A 26,413-nucleotide genomic window follows, 5' to 3' on the forward strand; every position below is an offset into this window, starting at 1 on the left:
ATTACACCAATGACCTTCAGTACCTGTGGTAGTACGAGCACACCTGCTTTGTTCGTTCATTCACTCATTTCTTGCTGTGCATCTATTAGATGTCTAGAACCAGGCTACGGTCTAAGTGTTGCTCACTGATATTTTTGGAATGAAGAAATGGCAGAGACCTCAATAGCAATTAAGTGGCACAAACAGTCTTTCTCAAATTAATGGCATCTTTGCTGTGCAAAAATGGAAAGGAACATTGAATTGTATTAATGATTGTTCTACGACTAGGTGAGAATTCTGAATTCTCTGGCTTAGAAAGGATCTTAGAAAGACATCGATTTCCCAAAGAGATTAATCTGACCCCCAAACCAAGCAGTATGCCCCTGTGGAGAAGAAAAGTCAACAACAATGCAAATCAGGGGTGGAAGAAACGCCATGTGTGGAATAAAAACACAAAGGAGCCTCCAGTGTCAACCATAGTTGTCAGGTAGGTGCCTAATTTTTGTCCTATGCAGGCATATTTAGAGATGGATAGGGTGACCACAAACCCTCTTTATGCCTTAAAAAGCTAAAAAATGACTTAATGTTGTCTTTGGCATATACGGTGAGTGTGAAAACAAGCATTGCTCTGTATAAAAGCACATGAGTCCCGTTTGCACACCTCCCCGTGTCTGCAGGAGCCCTCATTGGGAGAAAACTCATGGAGACTGGAGCAGGTGCGTGGGTTCCCCACGGGCCATCGCATTCCAGGTCAGTGAGCAGAGACCTAGCAGGGCTGGAGAGGAGGGATTCTTAGGGACCCAACCACCGAGCTGTAGGGCTTTTATGCTGCATGAGTTGGGAAGCACCAGCCCACCCCAAGCATGACCAGGACGTAGGATGATATCATGAGAGTGGCAGAACTTCGGCTTTACACCTAGTCTACAAGATTTCTTCTTTTAAACGTAAGCACGTACAGCTATAACATTTCCGCTTAGCACTGATTTGACTTTATCCCACAGGTTTTGGTATGTTGTGTTTTTATTTCATTTGTTTCATGATATATTCTAATTTCCCCTTTGACTCATTGGTGGTTTAAAGGTGTGTTGTTTAATTGCCGTATATTTGTGGATTTTCCAGTTTTCCTTCTGCTGTTGATTTCTAGTTTAATTCCATTGTAATTAGAAGAAGATATATGATTTTACTCTTTTTAAATTTAGGGCTTCCCTGGTGGCGCAGTGGTTGAGAGTCCACCTGCCGATGCGGGGTACACGGGTTCGTGTCCCAGTCCGGGAAGATCCCACGTGTCACGGAGCTGCTGGGCCCGTGAGCCATGGCCGCTGAGCCTGCGCGTCCGTAGCCTGTGCTCCACAACGGGAGAGGCCACAGCAGTGAGAGGCCTGCGTACGGCAAAAAAAAAAAAAAAAAAATTATTAACACTTGTTCTGTGGCCAAACATATGATCTTTCCTGGTTAATGTTCCATGTGCACTTGAGAAAAATGTGTATTCTGTTGTAGTTGGGTGGAGTGTTCTGTACACATCGGTTAGGTCCAAGCGATCTATAGTGTTGTCCAAGTTCTCTATTTCCTTATTATCTTCTGTCTGATTTTCTATCCACTATTGAAAGTGGGGTATTGAAGTCTCCTACTATTATTGTAGGCTGTTTCTCCCTTCAATTCTGTCAGTTTCCTTATATATATTGGAGTTCTAATATTAGTGTGTAAATGTTTATAATTGTTATATCTTCTTGCTGTCTTGACCCTTTTATCATGATATTATGTCCATATCTTATAACAGCTTTTGAGTCTATTTTGTCTAAAATAAGAGCCATCCTCCTCTCTTTTGGTTACTATTTGTATGGAATATCTTTTTTTCATCCTTTCACTTTTAACTTATGCATGTCGCTAGATCTAAAGTGAGACTCTTATAGGCAGCATATAGTTGAACCTTGATTTTTTAATCCTGTCAATCTGTGTTTTTTGATTGGAGAGTCTAATATATTTAATTATCAATAGGGAAGCACTTACTTTTGCCATCTTGTTTCCCGTATGTCTTATATCTTTTTTTTGTCCCTCATTTCCTCCATTACTACTTTCCTTTGAGTTGAGTTGATATTTTTGTGTTGACACATTTTGATTCCCTCCTCATTTCTTTTTGGGTATTTTCTATGAATATTTTCTTTGTGGTTACCACGGGGGTTACAGATAACATCCTAAAATCATGATGATCTGTCTTAAACTTTTACCAACTTAACTGCATACAAAAACTACTGATTTACAGCTCTGCATCTCCATTTGTTATTTTTTTTATTTTTTATTTTTTGCGGTATGCAGGCCTCTCACTGTTGTGGCCTCTCCTGCTGCGGAGCACAGGCTCCGGATGCGCAGGCTCAGCGGCCACGGCCCACGGGCCCAGCCGCTCCGCGGCATGCGATCCTCCTGGACCGGGGCACAAACCCGTGTCCCCTGCATCGGCAGGCGGACTCCCAACCACTGCGCCACCAAGGAAGCCCTCTCCATTTGTTATCGATGTCACAGATTACATCTTTATATATTATATACCCATTAACATAGATTTATAATTATATCTTAAGCATTTGTCTTTTAAATCCTGTAGAAAATAAAAAGTGAGGTTACAAAGCAAAATTACAATAATAGTTTTATATTTGTGTGCATGTATTTACCTTTGCTGGAGAACTTTATATTTTCATGTGGCTTTGACTTACTATCTAGCATCCTTTCATTTCAACTTGGACTCCCTTCAGCATTTCTTGCAGGGCACATCTAGTGGTAATGAACTCCCCCAGATTTTGCATAGGAATGTCTGAAATTTCTCCCTCATTTTTGAAGGACACTATTTGCCAGATGTAGAGTTAGCAGGTGACAATTGTTTTTGTTCTTTCAGCACTTTCAACACATCATTCCGTTCCCTTCTGGCTGCTGAGAAATCTGCTCATCTCATTGGGGATCCCTTGTGTGTGATGAGTTGCTTTTCTCTTTCTGCTTTCAAGATTCATGCTTTGTCTTTGACAGGTTTGATTACAATGTGTCTCAGTGTAGGTCTCCTTGTGTTTATCCTACTTATGGTTCATTGAGCTTTTTGCATTGTATATCATGTCTTTCCTCAAACTGTGTTAAGTTTTTAGCCATTATTTCTTCAAATATATTGCTCTGTCCCGCTGTCTCTCCTCCTCCTGGAATTCCCATTGTGTGCACACTGGTCGCTTGACGGTGTCCCATAAGTCCCTTAGTCTCTGCTCACTTTTGTTCTTTCTTCTTTTTGCTCCTCAAACTCAACAATTTCAAATGTCTTTAAGTGTGCCGATGCTTTCTTTTTCCTGTTTTGAGTCTGCTGGTGAACCCCTCTAGTGAATTTTTCAATTCAGTTCTTGTAATTTTCATCTTCAGAATTAATTAAAAAAAATAATTTCCATCTCTTTGTTAGTATTATTTTGTCACACAGTGTTTTCCTGATTTCCTTTAGCTCTTTGCCCATGTTTTCCTTTAGCTCTTTTGAACATATTTGACAGTTGTTTTAAAGTCTTTTTCTCGGAGGTCTCATGCCTGTGTTTCTTCATGGACTATTTGTGGAGATTTTGTTCCTTTGAATGGGTCACGTTTCCCCGTTTCTTGGCATGCCTTATGACCTTTTCTTGAAAACTATGCATTTGAAAGAACAGCCACCTCTCCCAGTGCTTGCACGCCGCTGTGCAAGACCTTGAAATGGTGGGCCCATGAGTCTTGAGACCAGCCCAGGCCTTTTCAGGTTTAACTGGGCATGATTCCTGTCTGAGCCTGTGTATAGGTTTAATTTTTGGTTTTGTTTTTTTTAATCCTGCCCCCCCACCCCCAACTGCTTTTAAATGTCTTCCCAAAGAGTCTCATTCCAGCTTCTTCTTAAATGCTCTATTGTCTTCCTCTGCTTGTAATCTCTTTCTCTGCATCCACAGGTGTGCAATCAGCTTGTACTTTTCACGTGTTTCAGTGCCTTCTGTGGCTTCTAGCCCAGGACCCAAACTATGCCAATGTTTCCATCTGAACTTTGAGTCAGGCAAGACAGCAACCAATCCCTCAGGCAAGCCAGACAGGCCAGCATGTTGCAAACAAGTTCCAGTCTGTTCCTTCCATCCCAAGAGAAGGAAGTGGGAAGCAGACTAATTCCTTCCAACCACATCATGCAGGGGAGTAGGTGGGGCAAGAGTGAGTAAAAATGTCACAAAATCTCCTATCATTTTTAATGTAACTTATTTCTTGATTGGACATTCACTTGTTTGCTGTAGATGTCTGACGGGTTTCTGTAGTTGATTATTTGATGTTTCTGTTGGGCGATGAGGACCTGAAACTTCCAACATCTTGCTGATGTCACTCTGATTATTTATTTTTCCTAGTATTTTTTTCTCCCTGTACTTCACATTGCTTAGTTTCTGTTGATTTATCTTCTAGGTTCTTTGACTCCTTTGTCATCTACATTCTGCTAGAGTCCCTCCAGAGAATTTTTTTTTTTTGCCACATCATGCAGCTTTTGGGATCAAACCCAGGCCACCACAGTGAAAGTGCTAAATCCTAACCACTGGAATACCATGGGATTCCCTAGAGAATTATTTTTAAATTTCAGATTTTCAGTTCTAAATATTTTATTTGGTTCTTTGTGTGTGTAGTTTGTTTCTCTGATGAGAATTCATGTAGTTTTAATCATTTCAAGTGGGTTTTTCTTTACCTTGTGGAGCACAGTTATGAGAAATGCTTTAAAGTCTTTGTGGGACAATTCCAACATCTAGGTCATCTCGGGATTGACGTGTGTTGTCTTTTTTCACCTTAGTGTCCACATTTTCATGGTCTTTTGTATGTCAGTAATTTTGGATTGTATCATGGACACTGAATATTATGTTGCCTGGAGCCTGAGTTTGTTGAACTATCTGGAGAATGTTGATGGTTTTGTTTTAGCAAGTAATCAACCTGCTTAGGTTGAGACTATAAGCTGTCTTGATCTTGTGTTAGTGGTGCTTAAATTCCCAGTTTACTTCCCAAAGCCTTTACCATGTTGGTTTGAGCCTGTCCCACTTGTGAACCTAAGCTGTGTAGGTTTATACCTAGAATTAGGGGAGCATCTCACTCCTTCTCTGCTCTGGGATTCTCCTCTCCAGCCCCAGGGAATCCTTCTCCTGGTTAGAGAGATGTTCTTCTTGGCCTCAAATTTTCTTTTGCCAGTCACACCATGGCAACCACTGCACTGCTGCACAGTTGGGCCTGCCTCTGGGGCATATGTCCCGTGCTTAGGACAGAGATCCCAGCAATTGTTTCCTAATGTCCCACAATCTCAGAAACTCATGGGCAGATGCTTCTCCACATTTTGATGCCTTACCACAATCCGTCTGCTTTTGTTTAATGTCAGCATCCTCAAGCCATTGTTTTTCACCTTTTGTCCAGAGATGTTAGTTGAAGTTAGTGGGAGGGATGGGCGGCTCATGGGGACACAGTGGGGCTGGGACTCTCTGACCCTCACTGGGACTCTGACTCTGGAAAAGCTACTTACATCTCCATGCCTTGGACTCCTTACTTGTAAATGGGCAGCAGCAACAGTTTACCTCATTTTTAATTCTGGGCATTGTTTTTTGAGGACAAAATGTGCTTATGGGCATTAAGCACTAGAAACAAATAGTGCTCAGTAAACACGACTGGGTTATTACTATTAATGTATTTCCTATAAGAGTGAACACTTTGGGTTAGGATTACTGGAATAAAAAAATTAAGAATTAAGAAGTCAGAGGTTCGGTGGGTTGGCTATCTGGATGCTGACGCTTGAAGGAGGTTAAAAAGGAAGGAGGACATTTAGAAGAGCAAAGTCTTCCACGCCAATCCTACAGCCACTGGAATTAAACTCTTGTCAGGTGATTCATACGGCAGCCATCGAAACAGAGTCACAAGGACGGTTAAGGCAGCTTTCAGGGGTGCTTTTTATAAAGTACCACATTGAACGAGAATGGAGACTCCAAGACAGACGAGGAGATCATCACTGATACAGAGCATCACTTCCAATGAAATGGTCCAAGCCCTTCATCCCTTTTTATCAAATTATGGGGGGGATGAAACTAAGATTCTAATTCATCCTCTAGTAATACTGCTCCCTCTGTTTGCTCCCCCTGCCAGACGGCTGAAAAAGAACATGCGACCCACTGAAGATCTTGACTCGGTCATCCAGAGACTGTCGGTGTTTGGGCCGATCAAGTCAGTGAGCCTGTGTGGACGGCAAAGTGCAGTAGTGGTTTTCGAACACACGGTCTCAGCCTGCAGCACTGTGAATGCCTTTCAGAGCAGGACGCCGGGCACAATGTTTCAGTGTGCCTGGCAACAGCGATTCATAGCGAAAGACGTAAGACTCCCCACTACCAAAAACCTACATAAATTCTCAAAGCTGGTTTCACATCATTTGTTTTTCATCAGGGCTCTAGTGAAGTATAATTATCAGAACTGGTATTTTAGCACTGAAAAAAGGCACAGCGAGGTTTACTTAGTTCAGGAATTGGAAAGCAGAAATAGTAGCACATCCCTTCCTTGGAAACGCTTAGCTTTGATGTGATGGCCATCACAGCTTTGCTTTTTTGGACAGGAAGCTCACGACGGCGTTCATGCACTCATCTGACAGCCACCTCTCCCGCAGGACGTTGCTTTCTTCAGCATTAATCGCGTGCAACTTTTCTTTCTCCGTATTTCTGATGACCTGTTTTGAAATTCTCATGGCCTGAAAAAACAAAACCAACAGTGAGGTTAAGAGGCATTCTAAGAGGAGTGAGATTATTCTAGAATTCTGATGCTTGTTTCTCTGTCGTTCATTTGATCCTGTGACACCTTAAGAAACGTGTAGATAAGACACTGTTCCTCAAACGTTCGTGTGTGCACACATCCTCCCAGCAGGTGTGGGGCAGGGCTTGTGATCACACATTTCTAAGAAGCTGTAGACAGAAACCAAAGCTTCTGGCTCCAGGACATTTTGAGCGGTGAGAACATGAGAAAATCAGTCACCAGCTATCACATGTAAAAACGAAAGTGCTGTGTGGTCAGAATCTCCTCACAGTTAACCTGTCTGGCTGCTCACCTGGATTCAAGGATGAACGTGCTGGTAAAGGTTGCCTATCAACCTCCTCCAAGTGGTGCCCAGAGAGAACCGCCCCTCGGTCTCCACAGCACAGGAGTGGGACGCCTATTTGATCAGTTTTGTAAAAGTCAGTATTTCTAACATTATTAGGCTTACTTTTAATCTCAGATTTAGATGTGCTCAGAGCCAGCTGTCTTGTTTTTTAAATTGCTTATTCTCTTAAGGCAAACAGATGATTTACATGGTTCTTACAAGCAAAACAAAACAAACAAGAAAACGAATACGAACATTTGGGGGGAGCTTTGAATATGCTTTCAGCCTGACCCAAACTTCTTTCTGAAAAGTGCTGTCGGGAAAAACTTCAGTAACAAGTCCTTGGGTACATGCTTCCCGGGCTGTTAACTTCTTCCCAAAAACGAGCATCTCTGTTGCCTGAAATGAAAAGCGGGATTGAGACGTTACCGCAGTGAAACAAGGCTCAGCTAACTTCAGAATGAACTGCTTCCAGCAGACACAGGGACATCTCCTTCTGGCCGCTGAGGCTGCCAGTATTTCTCATTAAGGGGGAAACTGATGGTGCCACAGGCAATGGTTTGCCAGCTTTGTGCTGACACCACTGGGCTTTCTGGACAGTTTGTAGAGGTTGCCGCTTCTGTGTTTGTCTACGACGCGGAGCAAAAAGAGCTGGGAGCCTGGGGCAGAAAGGCTGCGAGGCAGGTGTTGATTCTACGACACACGGCAGCAATGAGTTCCTGTTTTAGACACTATAAACAATTATAAAACAAAAAGAAAAATCACCGTCATAGGAAATGCCAACCAACATTTAGGCACACCAACTGTCAAAATTCCCTTCCCCGGGGACTTCCCTGGTGGTCCAGTGGGTAAGACTCCACGCTCCCAATGCAGGGGGTCTGGGTTTGATCCCTGGTTGGGGAACTAGATCCCACGCACCTCAATTAAGAGTCTGCATGCTGCAACTAAAGATCCCACGTGCTGCAACTGAGACGCGGCGCAGCCAAAATAAATAAATTAAATATATATATATATATATATATATATATATATATATATATATATATATATATTAAAATTCCTTTCCCTGGAAATTCACACAGTGGTCTGGCTCTGACAGTTTTCTTTACCTGCCCAGGTACTCCAATGAGCTCCACTTAACTGAAGGAAAGTGAGGGAGACTGATGTTCAGTTTCTAACAATACTGGGGGCACCAAGTGGATTTCCCTTCCCATGTCTGCAATTTCTCTTCCAGAAAAGGAAAGACGGTTTCAGAGTCAAATGTTCTAAGCCTTAGGGTTGGGTCTGCCCAAATTTTCAAAGTTCAAAGCTGTATAAGAATTCAGGGCACGTGACTGAAGAAAGAGATTTAAAAAGGGAATTCCTTGGTGGCCTAATGGTTAGGATTTCAGGCTCTCACTGCCGTGGCCGGGGTTCAGTCCCCAGTCGGGGAACTGAGATCCTGCAAGCCGCATGGCATGTCCAGAAACAAAAGAAAAGAGATTTTAAAAATATACACTTTTTTCAATGAAAACCTAATAGCAACGAACAGAGGCTCAATTCCCACTCCCCCCCTTTCAGATCCAAAGGATGTCTGCTAAGCCTCTCCCTACCCCCGGCTCTCAGTCTTGTCATGATCCCCTTGGGGTCCTGCCCACCAAGGGTGGGCACCTAGGTTTCCATAACTGCAGGGACAGACCTGAGCGGCCACTGGGCCCCTTGGAGCCTTGCTGCCCTGTGGGACAGTCTGGAGGAAAGGCTGTGGGGGCCGGGAACGGCGCTGAGAGCACGGGTCACCCAGCTGAGAGTCACCCCCAGTTTGGGGACAGAGCGTCTAAATTTCCCTGCGGACCAGACGCTTCCCACAGCCTGGTTCCTCTATGTTTAAAACTCTTGGAGTTGGGTAGCAAATAATTCGCTTCCGTCTGCTGCCTCTACTATAGAGGGAAAGAACAGAGAGTGTGGGGTTACTTTTGGAATGGAGATGACATTACCTTTCGTTTTAAGGTTTCCAAAAATTACCTTGCTTGGGCCCATTATCTTCGGAAAAGTGTAAGAGGAGCATCCTTCTGGACTCTGGCCTAGGTGACTGAATGGAGTATGAAATGTTGCCTTTTTGAAGAGAGAGGAAAAAAAAGAAAATCATCTTTTCACATGTGATTTCAAAAAAATCACTATTTGTTTCTATCCTCCTTACAATACTTAACTGAAGAACTTTAAAAAAAATTAGGGTTATTGTATTATTACACAGGCAGACCTCCTTTTATCGTGCTTTGCTTTATTGTGCTTCGCAGATACCGCATTTTTATTTTTTGTTTACAAATGGAAGGTCTGGGGCAACCCCAAGTCGAGCAAGTCTGCCGGAGCCATTTTCCCAACAGCGTTACTTTAAATTAAAGCTGTTCTAAAATGTCTGATGGTTTTCTTAGACATAATGCTATTGCACGCTTAACAGACTACAGTAAATGTAAACATAACATTTATATGTACTGGGAAACCAAAAAAGTCCCGTGACTCACTTTATTGTGATATCTGCTTTACTGCGGTGGCCTGGAACCAAACCCACAATCTCTCTGAGGTCTGCCTGTATACACACAAAATCCACTCTTGACGTACGCGGTTTGATGAGTTTAAACAAATGCATACAGTTATGGAGCCACTACCATGACCAAGGTACAGAATAGTTCCATCACCCACCCCCCCACGCCAAGGTGTCCTCACGCCCCTTCTGCAGTCAGTCTGTCTCTCACCCTCAAGCAACCACGGATGTTTTGTTCCTACAGTTTTGCCTTTTCTAGAATGCATATAAATGGAGTCACACGTTCTGTAGCCTCTTCTCCTTTGGTGGGCTTCTGTCCTTAGCAGAAGGCTCGAGTCACCACGTTGTTACTGCACATAGTAGGGTCTGCTCCTTATTTCTGAGTATTCCATTGTACGGATGCGTCACAATTCGCTTATCCATTCACCAATTGGAGCCACTGTGGTATTTCCAGTATTCTGGATGTTATAAATAAGGTTATGATGGAGGTGTATTTTCAACTCTCTTGGGTACATGCCCAGGCATGCAGCTGCTGGGCTGCGTTGTTCATGTGTGCTCAGACGTTGCCAGGCTATTTTGCGAGGTGCAGCAGGGAGTTCCAACCACGCTGCATTCTCCCTAAACCTGTCGTTATCCTTAGTCTTTTCAATTTTACCCACGCTAGTAGGTGTGTTGTGGTGTCTCGGTGGTGGTGGTGGTGTTTTTTTGTGGTACGCGGGCCTCCCACCATTGTGGCCTCTCCCATTGCGGAGCACAGGCTCCAGACGCGCAGGCTCAGCAGCCATGGCTCATGGGACCAGCCGCTCCGCAGCATGTGGGATCTTCCAGGACTGGGGCACGAACCTGTGTCCCCCACATCGGCAGGCGGACTCTCATCCACTGCGCCACCAGGGAAGCCCTTGGTGTGGTTTTAATCTGCTGTTCCCTAATGACTAATGATGTTGAGCATCTTTTCGTGTGTTTATCAGCCATCTGCATACCTTCTTTGGTGAAGTAGCTTGCAATACTTTGCCCACTATTTTTAAGTTGTATTGGTTGTCTTTTTTTTTTTAATTAATTAATTAATTAATTTATGGCTGCATTGGGTCTTCGTTGCTGCACACGGGCTTTCTCCAGTTGCGGCAAGTGGGGGCTACTCTTCGTTGCGATGCGCGAGCTTCTCATTGCAGTGGCTTCCCTTGTTGTGGAGCATGGGTTCTAGGCACGTGGGCTTCAGTAGTTGTGGCATGAGGGCTCAGTAGTTGTGGCTCGCGGGCTCTAGAGCGCAGGCTCAGTAGTTGTGGCGCACGGGCTTAGCTGCTCCTCGGCATGTGGGATCTTCCCGGACCACGGCTCGAACCCGTGTCCCCTGCATTGGCAGGCAGATTCTTAACCCCTGCACCACCAGGAAGTCCTTTTCTTAATGGTGTCTTTCTCACGTGTTTTTAAGAGCCATTTATACTTTCTTTTCTGTGGGCTATTTATTCCTCTCTGTCGTGTATTTTTATATTAATTTGTTGATCCATCACTTTATAGACACATTTTAAAAAATATATTAGAAAGTTTAGCCTGTATTGTGAGTTGAAAAATTACTTCCTCAATCTGCCATTTGTCTTGATTTTGCCCCAGAGGTTTTTTGATTGGTTTTAAATACCAGAAACTACTTTAATGTTGGTTATTTAGACTACAGAGTCATTTGTAGTTTTTTTCTAGATGTCAGAAATAGTTTTGTGTGTTTCTTGATGAATGAAAAGTTCTTATGAAAGGAAATTAACTTATAATCAACAATTCCGTAAACAGCATATTTAGACTTCATTTCCCATAATCAAGTATGGAGGGTTTTTTTAATGAATATTGCTAGAAAATATAAACATATAATGTACAAAGCATACAAATCAAAATAATAAAAGTATAAAGTAAACAGTTATTAATGTCACCTGTCTTCTCTTTTCCCCCCTAAAAGAAAGCGTATTGGAGAAAATGTGCTGAGAAGTCACAGCCTAAGGAACATGACCAGAAAACTGAAAGCAGAAGCCGATCTTGGTAAGAGCCACAAACAGGTGCGTGGAAAGCTGATAATAAGCAGCATTTAATTCACTTATAAACATTATTATAAGCAACGGAGCAGTAGATGTAGTTAAGGGTTAGATGCTGGCCTCGGGCTGCCCGGTGACCCTGGAGCTTCTTAACTTCTCTGTGCCACGGTTTTCTCATCTGTAAAATGGGATGAGAGCACCTGCCTCGCAGGGCAGTTAACGTGGGCATTTACTGAACACATATAATGTGCATCAGCAGAGTGCCTCCTAGATACTGAGTGCTCAAAGATCTATTACTGTTATGATTTCTGCCTTTTTATTAACTCAAAGAGGAAATGTACTGTTTGCTGACAGAGAAGCTAATAGGCAGAGGCACTACTTATTGCCCATAATAAAGAATAAGTTAGTTATATGGGTTAAATGTTAACCCACATTTAATATGGTATCTAGTCATGAAGCCAGGAATGAGAAACCCTGTAAAATGAATTCCTCTCCACAGCTTCTTTCTTCTGTGTCTTTGCCTGATTTTAAATTGAGCCCTGGTGTAACTCAGTTGGGTGAGCTCTCAGCAGTGGTCACTGTTTGTCAAATATTTTGCTTTGGGCCCAACCTTTTAGCATACATAACATATATGCATTTCCCTCTGATTTCAATTGAATTCAAATTGTATCGTAAGATGGGAGTCCTAGAAATCTTTAAAAAGATGATGTACATGACAATCATTTGGAATCCAGTGGGAGAATCTGGACAAGATTCAAATATGATGATACTGGCCTCCAAGTACTGAAGAATGAGACCCCCAAGTTCAGGTCAGGAACTCCTGATCCCACCCTGCTCAAAGCAGGTCAATTAATTGGTCATTTAACACACAGAATGTGACCAAAGACTGTTAATTTCTGCCTTTGAGCAGAGACTTCCACCTACAAAGGTTAGGTAGCCTAGCGTCTAGACTTCCATTTGCTATTTTTATGGGAAAATTATTAGTAAAAATTAGATCTGACAATATGCCCAACCTCATTGAAAGGAATCCAGGAAAAGGTGAGCCACAGAGTTAAGGACCCTCATATACGGCCCCATCAGTGGAGAAAACACCTCCAGACAAAGCCAGGAATCTCTTCAGCGGTAAAAACCAAGTGTTCCCTGCAAGGCTGTATGTACGTTAGCAAACTGTACTGCCACAAAAGCAAAGTCACTCTAAGAATCTGATAACCCTACGAGGTGGTTATTAGTGCTACAGTAAACGTTCTAAGATAAACGTTCATCACATTTTTGTTTATAAGGATAAAAACTTATAGGGTTCCAGTGTCAGGGACTGGTTAAATGAGATAAGTTAAATAACCCAAATGTTAGCACTGCTTATCTGAGTGGTGAGATAAGGAGTGACTTTTAAATTAACTCTTTTCTTTGTACTTTTCCATATTTTCCAAAATTTTATTTTCTACTATGACATATATTATGACTGTAGTAGGAAGAAAAATTAAAATCTATATAACTCAATGGTGAACACGACTCCTCTGAGCTTTGGTTTTCTTATCTGCAAAGGAGGGAGTGAAAGTGGAATAACGCCTGAAAGTTCTTCCTTATTCTGGATTTATAAATTCCAGGATTCACTTACTTGGAAAAACTGATCAAATAACTCACTTGCATAACCTCCAAAACAGCTATTTTTTGCCCCCTGCTAACAAGCTTTGAAGGTTCCTGACTATTTTAGAGTAAAAATGAACAAGTGTTGTGTAACAGGATTAGAGCACAGAGCCAAAAGAGCTGGGGCAAAATGTTCACAACAATATTCGTGTTTAGGAAAATTCAAGTTAATAGTAAAGGAAAAAAAAAAGCATCATATTAGACTAATTCTTTGGGAAAAATTTAAATTCGGTCCATTCTACCATAAACCATATGTAATCTGTTTACTAGTAGCAACAATAAAGGAGAATTCAGAGGATCTCTTTTTAACTTGTATCACTTCATACATTTCCGGGAGCTGACTTACCCTGTCGGTCGCATACACGATATCAAATAGCCCGAGAATGGTGACGGAGATTCCTACAGCTGGTCCATTTACCACTGCAACGAGAGGCTTCGGAAAATCTATAAAACAGTCGACAAAATCCCTACAGACGTGGAAATATAAAAGCATGTTTAAATATGCCGAAGTAGCAGCAGGCGAGACAGGGTGAGTCTGGAACGTGCTTTTCTGGCCAGGCTGGTGAATTTCCCATCGCCCAGCAGTGCCTCTCTGCCCTGCCACCTCCCTGGCCTCTCGCACCAGGTTCCTCCCATCTGAACGGCACTTGAGGGAAACTCGCAGGGTCCCACAGGTCAGCCTTCGTTCAAATCTTGTGTTCTAGGCATTCGGTCAGGGACGTAAGCCAGCTGTAGACTCAGAGGCGAGGGTGGCCGCCAGCACGTGCTGCGGTATCCCAGCTCAGTGGGCACCAGAGACGCAGCGGGGACTAATGAGGCGGGAGGAGATGCCTTCACGCCCTCTGTGTCTTCTGAGACCATTTCAAGTCTCCTATGAGCAGCGATCATGGCAGTCACGCCTTCCTCTGGCCAGAGGAGAAGTTGCTAAACTCCTCTGCCTCAATATGGGAGAATTTAATTGGTAGCGGTAGTTGACTTGTATGCTTTCCAATCAAATGTGGTGTAGGGAGGCCAGGAGAACGGGTAACAGAAGTTACAGTGATGGAGCAAATGCCCCCTACTGATAGAAGCTTGGAGAAATATGCTTGCCTAAAGTCACAGCCGATTACACAGAACCTAAGAAGTATTTATTTTACGTTGGCGCAGCTGAAGACCCCACACCGATAAGGATAAGCCCCCCGGGATGAGACAGACGTGCTCTCACCTCAGTAAAACGGCCCCGCTTCTGGCTTTCTCCTCCACTCCACCAGGGGGAATATCCGTGAAGTTGGTCAGATCATTCCCACTACAGTAATAGTCCCCATTGCCTGTAAACAAAATCCATGGATCCAGCACTCACTCACTCTGCAGTAGTCACTGGGCATCTTGTATGTGCCAGGCTCTGTACCAAGCTCTGGAAATACACTGGTGGACCAGCTGGGGTCCTGCCCTAATTGACAGTCCAGGGAGTCAGCTGGACCTTGATTTAAAGACACATGGATAACTGTAGGCAACGCAACTATGACGATACAAAGGGACACGAGGACAGGACAGCAGGCAATGGGGCTCTGCTCTCACCTGGGGGTTCAGGGAGGGACTTTGCTAAGGCGGGAATGACTGGACTGAGATCTGAAGGACACGGGCAGGGGTAGATGGAAAGAGGGTGGGGGGAATATTCTCCAGTGGTGACAGCATGTGCAAAGGCTCTGGGGAGGGGGGGACCCAGCATAGCATGGGCTGAGAGAAACAGATGCCTTTAATTTTCTTTTTTCAGTCCAGACAGATAAATTAGAAAACAGAATTTAGGAAATCTATATAACATGAATTAGAGAGGCAAGTCTAATTGATATAATTGTAACACTATACCTTAAAAATCAAGAATGAACTTTTAATATTTTTAAATTTCTTTTTTATTTAAAACATTTTTTTCATTACTATTATGTTTTTGGCTGCACCGTGTGGCATGCGGGATCTTAGTTCCCCGACCAGGGATCGAACCGGTGCCCCCTGCACTGGGGACACGGAATCTTAGCCACTGGACCACCAGGGAAGTCCCTGAACTTACTTTTTAAGTGTTCCTGGATGATATAAAATATTGGCCATTTTGTTGATTCTTAATCTTCAAGGCAGAGATTTCAATATATAGCTAATATACACGAAATTTTAATAGATTCTAAAAAAGTAAAATTGGTAAAACCAATCATTTCTGATTATAATACAATAAACTAGGAATTGATAACAGAAATGGAAAACCAAAAAAAAAAAAAAAATCCTTTCTGGAAATTAAAGGACCTACTATTACAACGTTTAGATCAAACAGGAACCAGAAAATGAACGTGAAGGATATACAGAAAATCACTATAGGAAAAGCACTATTTATCAAAACCTAACCTTTCAGTTTCCTCACCTGTAAGATACGAGTAATAACAGGGCCTAACCTCACAGGGTTATTGCAAGAAAGCTTAGAAAAGTGAAGAATCAAAACGCTATCAGATGAATTAAAATGCTTAGACCAGTGCTCAGCAAACAGGAAGTATGATAGAAACGTTAGCCATTATTACCATTATTACGAAACCCAGCAACTTCACTTCTAAGAATATAGCCTTTGGATTCTGCACATTCACTGCAAGACATATGTCCAAGGATACCCTTGCAGCATGATTTTAATAGCAACAGACTAAGTACGGTCTACCCATTCATCAATACAGGAATGATGAAATAAATTATGGAATCCCCAAACTTTCATACTTTGTAGTCCTGCAGATGTATACGTGCTGACAGAGAACAATTTTTTTGGATACGCTGTTAGGAGAAGGTGGGTATAGTATGTATGTACTATATGCTTCCTTTTCTGTTTACAAGAGGCGGGGTACACGCACATAGGCAGTTTCTGGAAGGCTCAAGAAAAGCTGAGTTTTTCTAGGAAGCAAGACTGGGGTTCCAAGGAGAGTGAGATTTAGTTTTGTTGTATGCCATTTCACAATCTTTGGATTTTTTAAAAAACCATGTGCCTGTATTATACTTTTAGTTAAAAAATTTTTTATGTATATGTATAGCTGACTGACTTCGTTATAGAACAGAAACTAACACACCATTGTAAAGCAATTATACTCCAATAAAGATGTTAAAAAATTTTTTTTAAATTAAAAAACCAGAAAACATTCTTCTCCTGTATCAAGCCAACGCCACCTCTAGACTGATTTTGTTGCCTCCATTCTCCGAGGTGTATTTGTGAAAAACAAGGGCCATGCTCAACTCTTCCCTTTCCTTCACCCCCTCTCATCAGCTGTTAGGTATCTCTCTTTCTCCTCATCTCCCTTTTTTACTGAAAGATCTCTGATATCTCTATATAATATTATATATTTTACACATTTTAATGAAAATTAAAAGAAAATAAAATCACTCTGGGAATTCCCTGGTGGTCTAGTGGTTAGGACTCCGCACTTTCACTGCCAAGGGTGCAGGTTCAATCCCTAGTTGGGGAACTAAGATCCCGCAAGCTGCGTGGCGTGGCCAAAAAAGAAAATAAATAAAATAAAATAAAATCAGTCCTGCTTCCACTGCGTCAACAAATGGTAACAGCTTCCGTCTTCCAAGTACCTGCTGTGAGCCCTGCCCTGCACTGTCTCGTGCCACCACCTCGACCATTCTGTGGGGTTAGGAAGACACTGTCTTCTCCACTCGGGAAGCAGAGGTCGCCCACAGGTAGTGAGGAATGAAGCCCGGATTTAAACACCAGTGGATCCGAGTCCTGACCCTCAGCTTGCACCACTACACGCAGTGCCCCTTCCAGGTTCAATGACTTCCGTTCTCTGAGTTCTCATCAGCCCAGGCCTAGAAGCATGCATAGTTTCCACTTATTATCACAGTGCTGATATAACTGCTAATGCTATTTATTATATCTTAAACATTTGCTATACTGTCGGTTTTTAGAGTTGTAATTTTTAATACTTGTACAGTATATAGTCTGCTGGATGTTCTATAATGTGCTTTATTATTCTGTCACGCAGCATATTTACAATGTTTTAACATTTTCACAATTATAAGTAATGCTGCAAAGATTATCTTTCTTGCATAAGACCTTTCCTTTTTCTTGGATAATTTCCCTAAAATAAATTCCCATAAGTGGAATCCCTGTATCAAAGTATATGAACATTTTACATACCGTCAAATGCCCTTTCCTTAGCTACTTACACTTTTTAGAGCCATCACGCTGTCAGCAAGGGAGTAGAGGCATTTATTCCACCATAACCTTGTCAAAACTGGGTATAACATGAAATTTTGCTAATTCAGGTAAGTATAAAGTGGTATCTCATCATTTTGATTTCTGTTTATTAATCTGGTTGCATTTTCCTTGTTTCTTTTATGCCTGTACTTTCTCATATAAATTATCTGTTCATTTTACTCACCCGTTTATCTAATAGGTCTTAGTACTTTTCTTACCAATTTGTATCTGCTTTTTACGTGATAAAGGTATCAATCCTGTGTCTATCGTATTTCTTATGTATTTAAGAATTAGAGTATCTTAGCACTAGGAAAGATATTAGAGCCTATTTACTCAATTTCCTACTTAGATGAAAATCCCCCCAAATAGAAATTTAACTAGAAATCTAAGAAAATGTCTCACCTGTTAAAACAGTTATGGCTGAATCATCCTTGCTTGCAGCCTCAAGTGCAAGTATGATGTCGTGATACATCTGTGTGAAAGGGGGAAGACGAGGAAAAGAAAAAAACTCTGAAAATGGTAACCATCACCCAGGGGCTTCACTAAACATCAGTCTGCAAAGCCCACCCTCTGCAAAGTGCCAAACACTTCGCTGGCTGTATTTATAGAGCCAGAACGAAAGACTGAAAGGACTTCCATTCCTTTTATGATTACGTGGTGCGTATTCTGTACCAAGTGCTATGTAGAAGATGCTGGAGAACATATCCACGTTTTTCCCCCAAAATGAACAAGTAAGACACAGTCCTTGAGCTTTTGGAATTAACAGACGGGGAGGGACAGCTCTAAAATGGGTGGAAAGTACAAAGCAGCAGAAAGCTCAGAGGAGCTGCCGGTCCTTTTCTGTGGGTACAATGGCGCGGGGAGCAGAGAAAGATTTCCAGGAAGCAGTTTTTTATTTGGGACGTCAAGACAGCATGAGTGTGGCAGGCAGCCTGGGAGTGTTATGGAGAGTGAAAGGCTGGACTCCGTCAAGAACAGTGGGCCCAATATTTCAAATCAGCAATGTCTCTGAAAATCTTGGACGTGTAGCTGTCATAGCTTTCAAGGCATTTAAAACAGGTGCAGTTTCTACCTTAGATGAGGGAGAGAATGGTGAAGAGCGCTGACGTTTGTAGATACACATCCTTTACTGAAAAAACAGACGCATGGACTTTACATAACGTATGAATGGAGGTGAAATCACTTCTACTGAGGCAGGGAATGAGGAAGTCGTTCCATTACGACTACCGGGATGATGATGCAGCATGACAGGGTATCTGGGAAGAGCCAGGCTCAAGGGATGGATAGATCATGGCTTCAACTTAGATCTTCCTGGTTATTAGTCATGTGAGTTGCAGTAAATAAGTACTTAACCTAATTATTTTCTTGTTAGGTAGCAATAGTGGTAGGCTCCTTGTGGGAATTAAACCTCTGTGTGGAAAGTACTGACACACACGCGCCACTCTGTAGAGTAGTTATTACTACTACTACCATGGATATATAAAAATGAGTCAGTGGGCTTCTGTGGTGGCGCAGTGGTTGAGAGTCTGCCTGCCGATGAAGGGGACACGGGTTCGTGCCCCGGTCCGGGAAGATCCCACATGCCGCGGAGCGGCTGGGCCCGTGAGCCATGGCCGCTGAGCCTGTGCGTCCGGAGCCTGTGCTCCGCAACGGGAGAGGCCACAACAGTGAGAGGCCCGCACATCGAGAAAAAAAAAAAAAAAAAAAAAAGAGTCAGGAGAAAAGAAAAAGTTTTGAGACTCGAATGCTTTGTTAACTGCATAGTGCATATCCAGCTTCATGGAATCCTTATTTGAGACTATTTTAAGGTAGTGCGCTTTTTCTACTACAACAGAGGTGATATGTCCGATGAAAAGGGGTTACGGCCGTTTTGAATTTTACTCCCAGTTCAGCACCAAGTATCCAATTAATCCTCTACTTTTTTCTCAAGGGGAAAGGGCTGAAGTGGCTATTTTTTCCTTAAACTTCGGTTTATTTTAATGATACATATGTTTGTCTCGCGTGTATAACATAATGATTTAATATTTGTATACATTGTAAAATAACCACAATAAGCCAACGTCCATCACCACACATCGTTACAGTGTTTTTTCTTTGTGATGAGAAATTTTAAGATTTATTGTCTTAGCAACTTTCAGACACGGAAAACAGTATTATAGTCACTGTGCTGTACAGGTGATCCCTGTGATATTTTCATTTTATAACTGGAAGTTTGTACATTTTGACCCCCTTCACCCCACACCTCTGACAACCGCCAATCTGCTGTTCTCTGTATTTATAAGTGAGATCATACGGTATTCGCCTTTTTCTAAGCTATTTCGCTTAGCATAATGCCCTCAAGGGCCATCCACGTCGTCACAAATGGCAAGATTTCACAATTTTTTACGGCTGAACAGTGTTCCACTGTGTAGACGCACCATGTTCTCTTTGTCCATCGTCCACTGATGGATGCTTAGGCTGTGGAAGGGGTTATTTCTATTATTGTTCTAGTTCAACGACCGATTCAAAGACTAGCAGTGCCCTTGTGAAGCAGCTCATTTCAAGCAGAGCTGGGTTATGATCTATTTAAGTTCTTCTCTCCTTTTTCCCTCTACTTGTACAAAATAAAGCTCCACGCAGGTTGATTAGTACTCACTCTCAAGTCTAAGTGACATGAAGGTATGTCCAGGGAGCGTCTATGCCAACCTGAGAGAAGCCCTCTGCATCTTCTCTTACTGTGACATGTGTTTCATTTATATTCACATCATTTATCTGTGTTTCCATCATCAGAAAAGTTGCAGTGCCTCTGGGCATGCATAACCTACCCGAAGCTCACAAATTCTAAATAATCAATGTCCCACTCTGCTGTATGAAGTAGCCACAATCATTAATCTTCTGTACGAATCAAACACAAGCTCTCACAGAAACAGGAAGGATGCTGACACACTATAGTTTTTGAGTGAAACAGACAGAGGAAGAAAAGAAAAGCAGGACGGACTCTTAGGGCAGGTCGTGTTACCTGAGTGGTGAGTGCATTTTTTTTGTCGGGCCGGTTCAATGTGATGGTTGTGATGCCATCTTGGGAGGTCACCACCACGGCGTCACTTCCTGGTTGCTTCCTGTCTGCTGCAGGTGTCACCTGGATGGAGGGCTCAGACGAAGCACTCAAACTGGACACCAAGTCCACGTAGTTACGCCTGGCGGTTTCCTGCAGAGAGATGACAATTTCAGCCCACGGTCAATGAACAAGCATTCTGAGAAACTTCCTGGCAATGAAGAAAGAACAGAGATTCTGGTTCGGTAGAGGGATCTCAAGATCTAGAAGGCTCATCTGTGATGGCTTAATAATGAGAAGCAACCCCTTCCTTTAGGAGCACAGCAAATGGAATAAGAGCAGAATGGTAAGTAAGTGTACCTTGGGCAGACTGCCAAGAGCACTCCAAGCATCCCACTTGGCCTTATTGATAAAGTCAAGCACACCTGGTTTGGGCACATTACAAGGTCCTTCAGTGGCCTGTGAAAAGGAGAGGGGCAATTACTGGTCAAACGCCCATGCAAACTGGAGCCTTAAACAGTTAAGACCCATAAGATGCACGCTAGCGTGAACGCACCTTCCCCTCCCAAGGCACATAGATTTATTTGAATTTCCTTCTCCCTTCGACGCTGTTGCTAAAAATGCACAAGCAAGAGAAAGAAGCCTGGAGGGACAAAGTACGCCATTGGCTGTTAGTCCCTAACATAAGTTACAGCTGCCTGTGCGTGAAAATAATGCAAGATTAGGGTTTGGGGAAAGTACTGAATACTTTTTAGAAAATCATCATCGTTCATTAGTTTTAGCGATGGTCACATTCTTCATACATGATGAAAATCTTCAAGCAAATAATCTTCAAAGGTAACTCGCCCACAAACATTTTGAACACACAGTGTATTCTGAAAGCCCATTCAAAAGAAACACCCTCCCCAACCCAGTTCCATGGCAGATATCTGATAACTGAGCAACACAGCTGCAGCTGCGTACGAGGGGGCAGGGGTGGGGTCATCAGTGCCGCTGGCCCTTAGGACACTTAACTGAAGGACACGCGAGCAGCAAGCAAAAAGCAACTAAAGTTTACTTGTTTGAGGGGAGGCGCACTGAGTGTTCTGAGATGAAAAAAATATGCACTCAGTTATTTTCAGAGATGGCAAATTTAAAACTCCATTTAATAACCATGCTTTTCAACTTCGTAATATAACTAGCTGAAGGAGGCTCTGAAAAACAAGGGCAGCAAAGGAGGCTAAGACTCTCCAAAGAAAGAGAGATAAGACTCACCTCGCAAGAGTTAGCCATCTGAGAAATCAGAGGCAACACAGGCCGTAAGACTGCGCCCCTCCACTTCTGACACCAAGTGCGAGATTGGGGGGCTCCCGAAACCACCCTCGGGTTCAATAATCTGCTAGAATGACTCACAGAATGCACTGAAAGCTGCTGTACTCTTGGTTACCGGCTATTAGGGGGAAAGGATATGGATTAAGGTCAGCAAGGGAGGATGCAGAGGGTGGAATCTGGGGAAGGTGTGTGTGTGACACCCCAGCCCGCCGCCAACCGGCCACTGCGGAGTCAGGACAGCGTACTCTTCCAGTCCCAGACTGATGCGTGACAACACACAGAGTACTGCCCACGAGCGAAGCTCATTCAAGCCTCAGTGTTCAGAGTTTTCACTGGGGCTCCACCACCTCGGCATGATTGAAGGGTAATTGCAGCCCCTACTCTAAATACCATGGTTAGACTCTCCAGGCAAACAGAGACACTTCTATCACTCTTAGTATTTCAAGGGCTTAGAAATTACCTCCCAGAAGCCAAGGGCAAAGGTCAGACCTCTTTGGGGGCAAAGTTAAGTTCTTTACTATACACACCAGTATGAAAGTAAGAGAGGCTGATATGCGTCACAGGAAGAGAAAAATAGAAAACACACAGGAACCCAGAGGGGCTGACTTCCCAGGACATTTTTCAGACACTGTAACTTAAAAACTTGAGTTTTAAAATTTTGTAATAAAAAATTTCAAACATATACAAAAGTAGAATACTGTCATGAACTCCCAATCTTCGTCACCCAAACTCAGTAACGCTCATTTTTGCCATACTTGCTTCATCCACCCTTTTCTTTCCTTTTTTGTTTCATTATTTGAGAGAATGCCAAACACCATACTATTTTACCCCTAGGTATTCAGTATGCATTCCTAAAAAAAAAAACAAAACAAAACAACAAAAAAACATTTTCTTATACAACCATGATGTCATTAAGAATAATTCCTAGGTAACACCTAATACTCAGTTCCTAATCACATTTCCCCAATTGTCTCAAGACCACTTTTTCGGCTGATTTATTTTAATTAGTGGCCAAATAAGATCTACACCTTTGGTTGTTATGTCTTTTAAGTCTCTTTTACTCTGGAGTGGTCCTGAGGAGTTACTTTTTGCCTTAGTAATATTTTGAAGTCTAATATAATAAACTCTCATGTATACACTCTTGGTAGGAAAGGCAGCAACACAATCCCTAAAAGCATTAAGGCTGCATTTTAGTACAACACACAGCACGTCTGTCTGAGGACCTATCTGCTCAAAATGTCTTTATGTCGCACCTTAGGCATTTACCTGCTTATACAGTGCATAGAGTTTTAGCTTCACTTCATTTCCTGGATCCTTCTTCAAGAGTTTCACCTGATTCAGGGCATTTTCAAAGTCCTTCTGGCTGGCTCTCATTGCTGGGCCACACAAGTGCAGCTGAAGTGCTGGGAAACGGGTGACCTGCAGAGGACTGCAAACAGACAGGCTGACTGCTAATCGTTCCCAGCCCTTACACGCCAAAATGCTACGTTTCTCCAGAAATAGTTTCCCTATACTTCCCCAGCCACCTGGCTGTGAATGGTTAGTGGTTTCCAAAACTGTCCCGAGATAAGAAATCAGTACAGAAGCTAACGGCAGTCACGGAGCCTTCAAATCAAACAGAGGGAAAGCAGCCAGAAGCCGGGGAGCCGTGGACTTGTGCCCCGAGCAGGAAGTCAGTAAAGGCCTGTGGGATGGAGGACAGCAGGAGTGCTGCGCGGGGTGTGAAGACCGCAGAGCCACTTGCGTACAACTGAAGTGAAAGGAAAGACCCAAAAAGTTGTTTTTAGAAGTGAAGTGGTTTTGATATAAGAATGATGTGAGCTGTGTCAGGTTGACATCTCATCCTCCTGGTTGGTAGCCGCTCGGAGCTCAGCGTCTGAGGGGTCCTGCGGGGGACGTACTGATAAGAGCAGATGAAGTGACTGTATGCAGAGGGGTCATTGAGACTATAAATCCCCAGAGTTTGTGAGGACCGTCCGAGAGTGTCAGTCTGGGCAAGGCTCCCCTCTGCTGATCCAGATAGCTCTCCAAGACCTTGGGGCACTAGCTCCTGCCATGGTAAAGGGGACTCTTCGATCAGCAGTGGTGAACGCCATGTAGCGGCCACCGAAGAATCAGCCTGCCTGGCCACACCAGCAAACTGCTCCAGCATCAGGGGACTTTTACTTGGGGGCTGGCAGCTGGACATCAGCTCTTGGATGGCAAAGTCAAAACTCTCTACTGCCTTATGAAGAGGCATTATCCTGTATGCTACTGGCTTGTGAAATTATTACTATTCCCGCAGTGAACCTGGGTTAAATAAAACAGTGGCAAAGACAATCTCAGTCTCTGAGTTTAATATGCCTGCCCCACCCCCAGACAAAATAAAGATACTGAGACCAAGGGGGTAAAGTACAAAGAATTCAGCCATTTGGGTCCCAAGGTCCAGAAACAGCCTCTGCAGTTGAAACTGAGTCCCCGTAAAACCGAGTTTCCTTACAGAGTTTGTGAGTCATCCCTCTGTCCAAAACTTTATTCCCTTTCTTGTCTCCTCTGACCTCAATCCTGGGCTAACTGAGCACTAATCAACCAGAGTCAGATGACTAAAATTGCTGCTGTCGATAACATGGTTTTTGTACTAAAACTGTTATTATAGACATCATTGTTAACGTGCAGACTCAGGTTGTTTCTGCAGAGCAGGACGAGTTCACAGACCCCTGTGCCATGGACCACCTGGCCAGAGAGTTATAAAACAGAGACACGCAATGATTAATAAATGTCACAAGAGGATAATTAATTTCAGCTTCTTTGTTCTTCCCCTCAAAAAAAAAAAAAAAAAAAGCCTGTAACACAAAGATCAATTTGGAGTGTACCTGAGGCTTGTCCTCCCACTGCCTTGCTTAGCGCCCTGCAATAAATCCTTACTTTGCTGCAAACTCCTGCTGTCAGAATTTGGTTTTCTGCCCCTCAGGCACATAAGCCCTTTGCTCAGTCACATAGTCACTGATCAACAAAGTATAAACTTTTATCAGGTCAATTCCTTACTCTGCTCAGCAAACATGTGTGTCCCAGCACACACACAGGTGAAAGGAGGGGAAAATGAAGATGTAAGAAATGTTCAGAGGAGGGCTTCCGTGGTGGCGCAGTGGTTGAGAGTCCCCCTGCCGATGCAGGGTACACGGGTTCGTGCCCCGGTCCGGGAAGATCCCACGTGCCGCGGAGCGGCTGGGCCCGTGAGCCATGGCCACTGAGCCTGCGCATCCGGAGCCTGTGCTCGGGAGAGGCCACAGCAGTGAGAGGCCCGCGTACCACAAAAAAAAAAAAAAAGAAATGTTCAGAGCAGAGATGAGCAGTTGCTGGCATTCCAGATAGAGAGCACTTCTTTCTTAGGGAGGTGAAAGTCCTACCTGGGGGAAATCTACCTGCCTTGGATGCTAGGCTGTGAAGCCTGCTGAGCAGACATACTCACCCCTAACCCAGACATGTCTAATGAGCCAGGTGCAGAGCAGAGACAGCAAGTGCCACCAGGTAACTAGCTTTTTAAGCACACACAGTAAGCAGAGGGGAGGGGAAAGCATCAATGCACAGCAGTGAGGTCACAAACAAACAACACTGTTGTTTCACAACAAATGACCCTCAGTAATAAAGTTAAAGGCATCAAAGATGATTAAAATAATAGCTACAAATAAAGCCCAAACCTAACAAATGTATCACCTCCTCTGCAATAATGTAACTTTCAAAGAGTAGGTTCAAACCTTGAGTTAGCCTCATTCAGTAAAATCAGCCTTCTATGAGTTTTACATTAAATAATTGAATCCGTTTTTTTTTTTTTTCCCCAAAAAGGGAAAAAACTGCATTTTACATGAATTTGGCACCTGGCAAGTTACAAGCAGAAAATGAAAGGAAAACTTAAAATGTACATAAAGGGCGAAATGTGCAAGTTCTCACAAAATATGGTGCAAACTTATTTATTTTAAAATAGAGTTTTTAAAAAATTACAAAACACGACCGCTTAGTATATAAAATCGGGAAAATCGTAACTCCACCCCCGAACGCAACCGGCACGTTCCAGGGTTTTCCCCTTGCCGGTGCACAGCCCGGTTCTGGTTTCCACGTGGCCCGGCTGTGCATCCCGCCACCATCACCAGGCAGGACGTTCTCCACGAAGCAGACGGGTCACCCCCACCTGACCTCGGGGCGCGCTCCCACGGCGGGCACGAGCCCACACGGCCGCTCACGCGACCCCCCCAACTCAGCAAAGCATCTCGGAGCCCGGCGGCGGGGGCGGGCGGGGACGCGCGCGGCGAGACCCAGCTCGGCCGTCCTGACCCTCCGGCCCAGAGGAGGGCGAGCGGGAGAGGGACACCTGACGTCACGCTCTGCTAGCAGCCCGCAAACCCTGCTGCTACCGAGACGCGATAACAGACAGCGCGCCCCCCGCAAGCAAGGCGGCGTCCGAGGGCGACCTTGGGCCCGGGCTTGGCACTTACCGGCTGAGAGCGCCCGAGCACCACAGCCGCGCCAGCCTTCCGGCCACTCCTGCCATGGCTGCTCCAGGGCGTGGGCGGGACTGCGGGCCGTGGGGTGGGGGTGGGGACTGACTCCCGGACGGGGCCGGGACACC

At 43.7% G+C, this 26,413-nt stretch overlaps 2 protein-coding genes across 2 annotated transcripts; one reads left to right on the forward strand and one right to left on the reverse strand.

Annotated features, from left to right (window-relative positions):
* Positions 1–233: 233 nt before the first annotated feature.
* On the forward strand, positions 234–6,135 carry LOC137231508 (uncharacterized protein C6orf201-like). The gene is made up of 2 exons (XM_067751891.1): positions 234–466; positions 6,072–6,135. Exons 1-2 carry the CDS (start codon positions 249–251, stop codon positions 6,133–6,135), a joined length of 282 nt encoding a protein of 93 aa, XP_067607992.1. The 5' UTR covers positions 234–248.
* ECI2 (enoyl-CoA delta isomerase 2) lies at positions 5,894–26,389 on the reverse strand. The gene is made up of 10 exons (XM_067751890.1): positions 26,280–26,389; positions 23,077–23,239; positions 20,860–20,958; positions 20,464–20,652; positions 17,868–17,937; positions 14,466–14,568; positions 13,608–13,728; positions 9,086–9,175; positions 7,340–7,483; positions 5,894–6,697 (listed from the first exon to the last, which is right to left on the reverse strand). Exons 1-10 carry the CDS (start codon positions 26,333–26,335, stop codon positions 6,542–6,544), a joined length of 1,191 nt encoding a protein of 396 aa, XP_067607991.1. The 5' UTR covers positions 26,336–26,389; the 3' UTR covers positions 5,894–6,541.
* Between the last annotated feature and the right edge of the window lie 24 nt (positions 26,390–26,413).

The sequence above is a fragment of the Pseudorca crassidens genome, chromosome 10 (genome assembly GCF_039906515.1).
Source record: "Pseudorca crassidens isolate mPseCra1 chromosome 10, mPseCra1.hap1, whole genome shotgun sequence".
NCBI lineage: Eukaryota > Metazoa > Chordata > Mammalia > Artiodactyla > Delphinidae > Pseudorca > Pseudorca crassidens.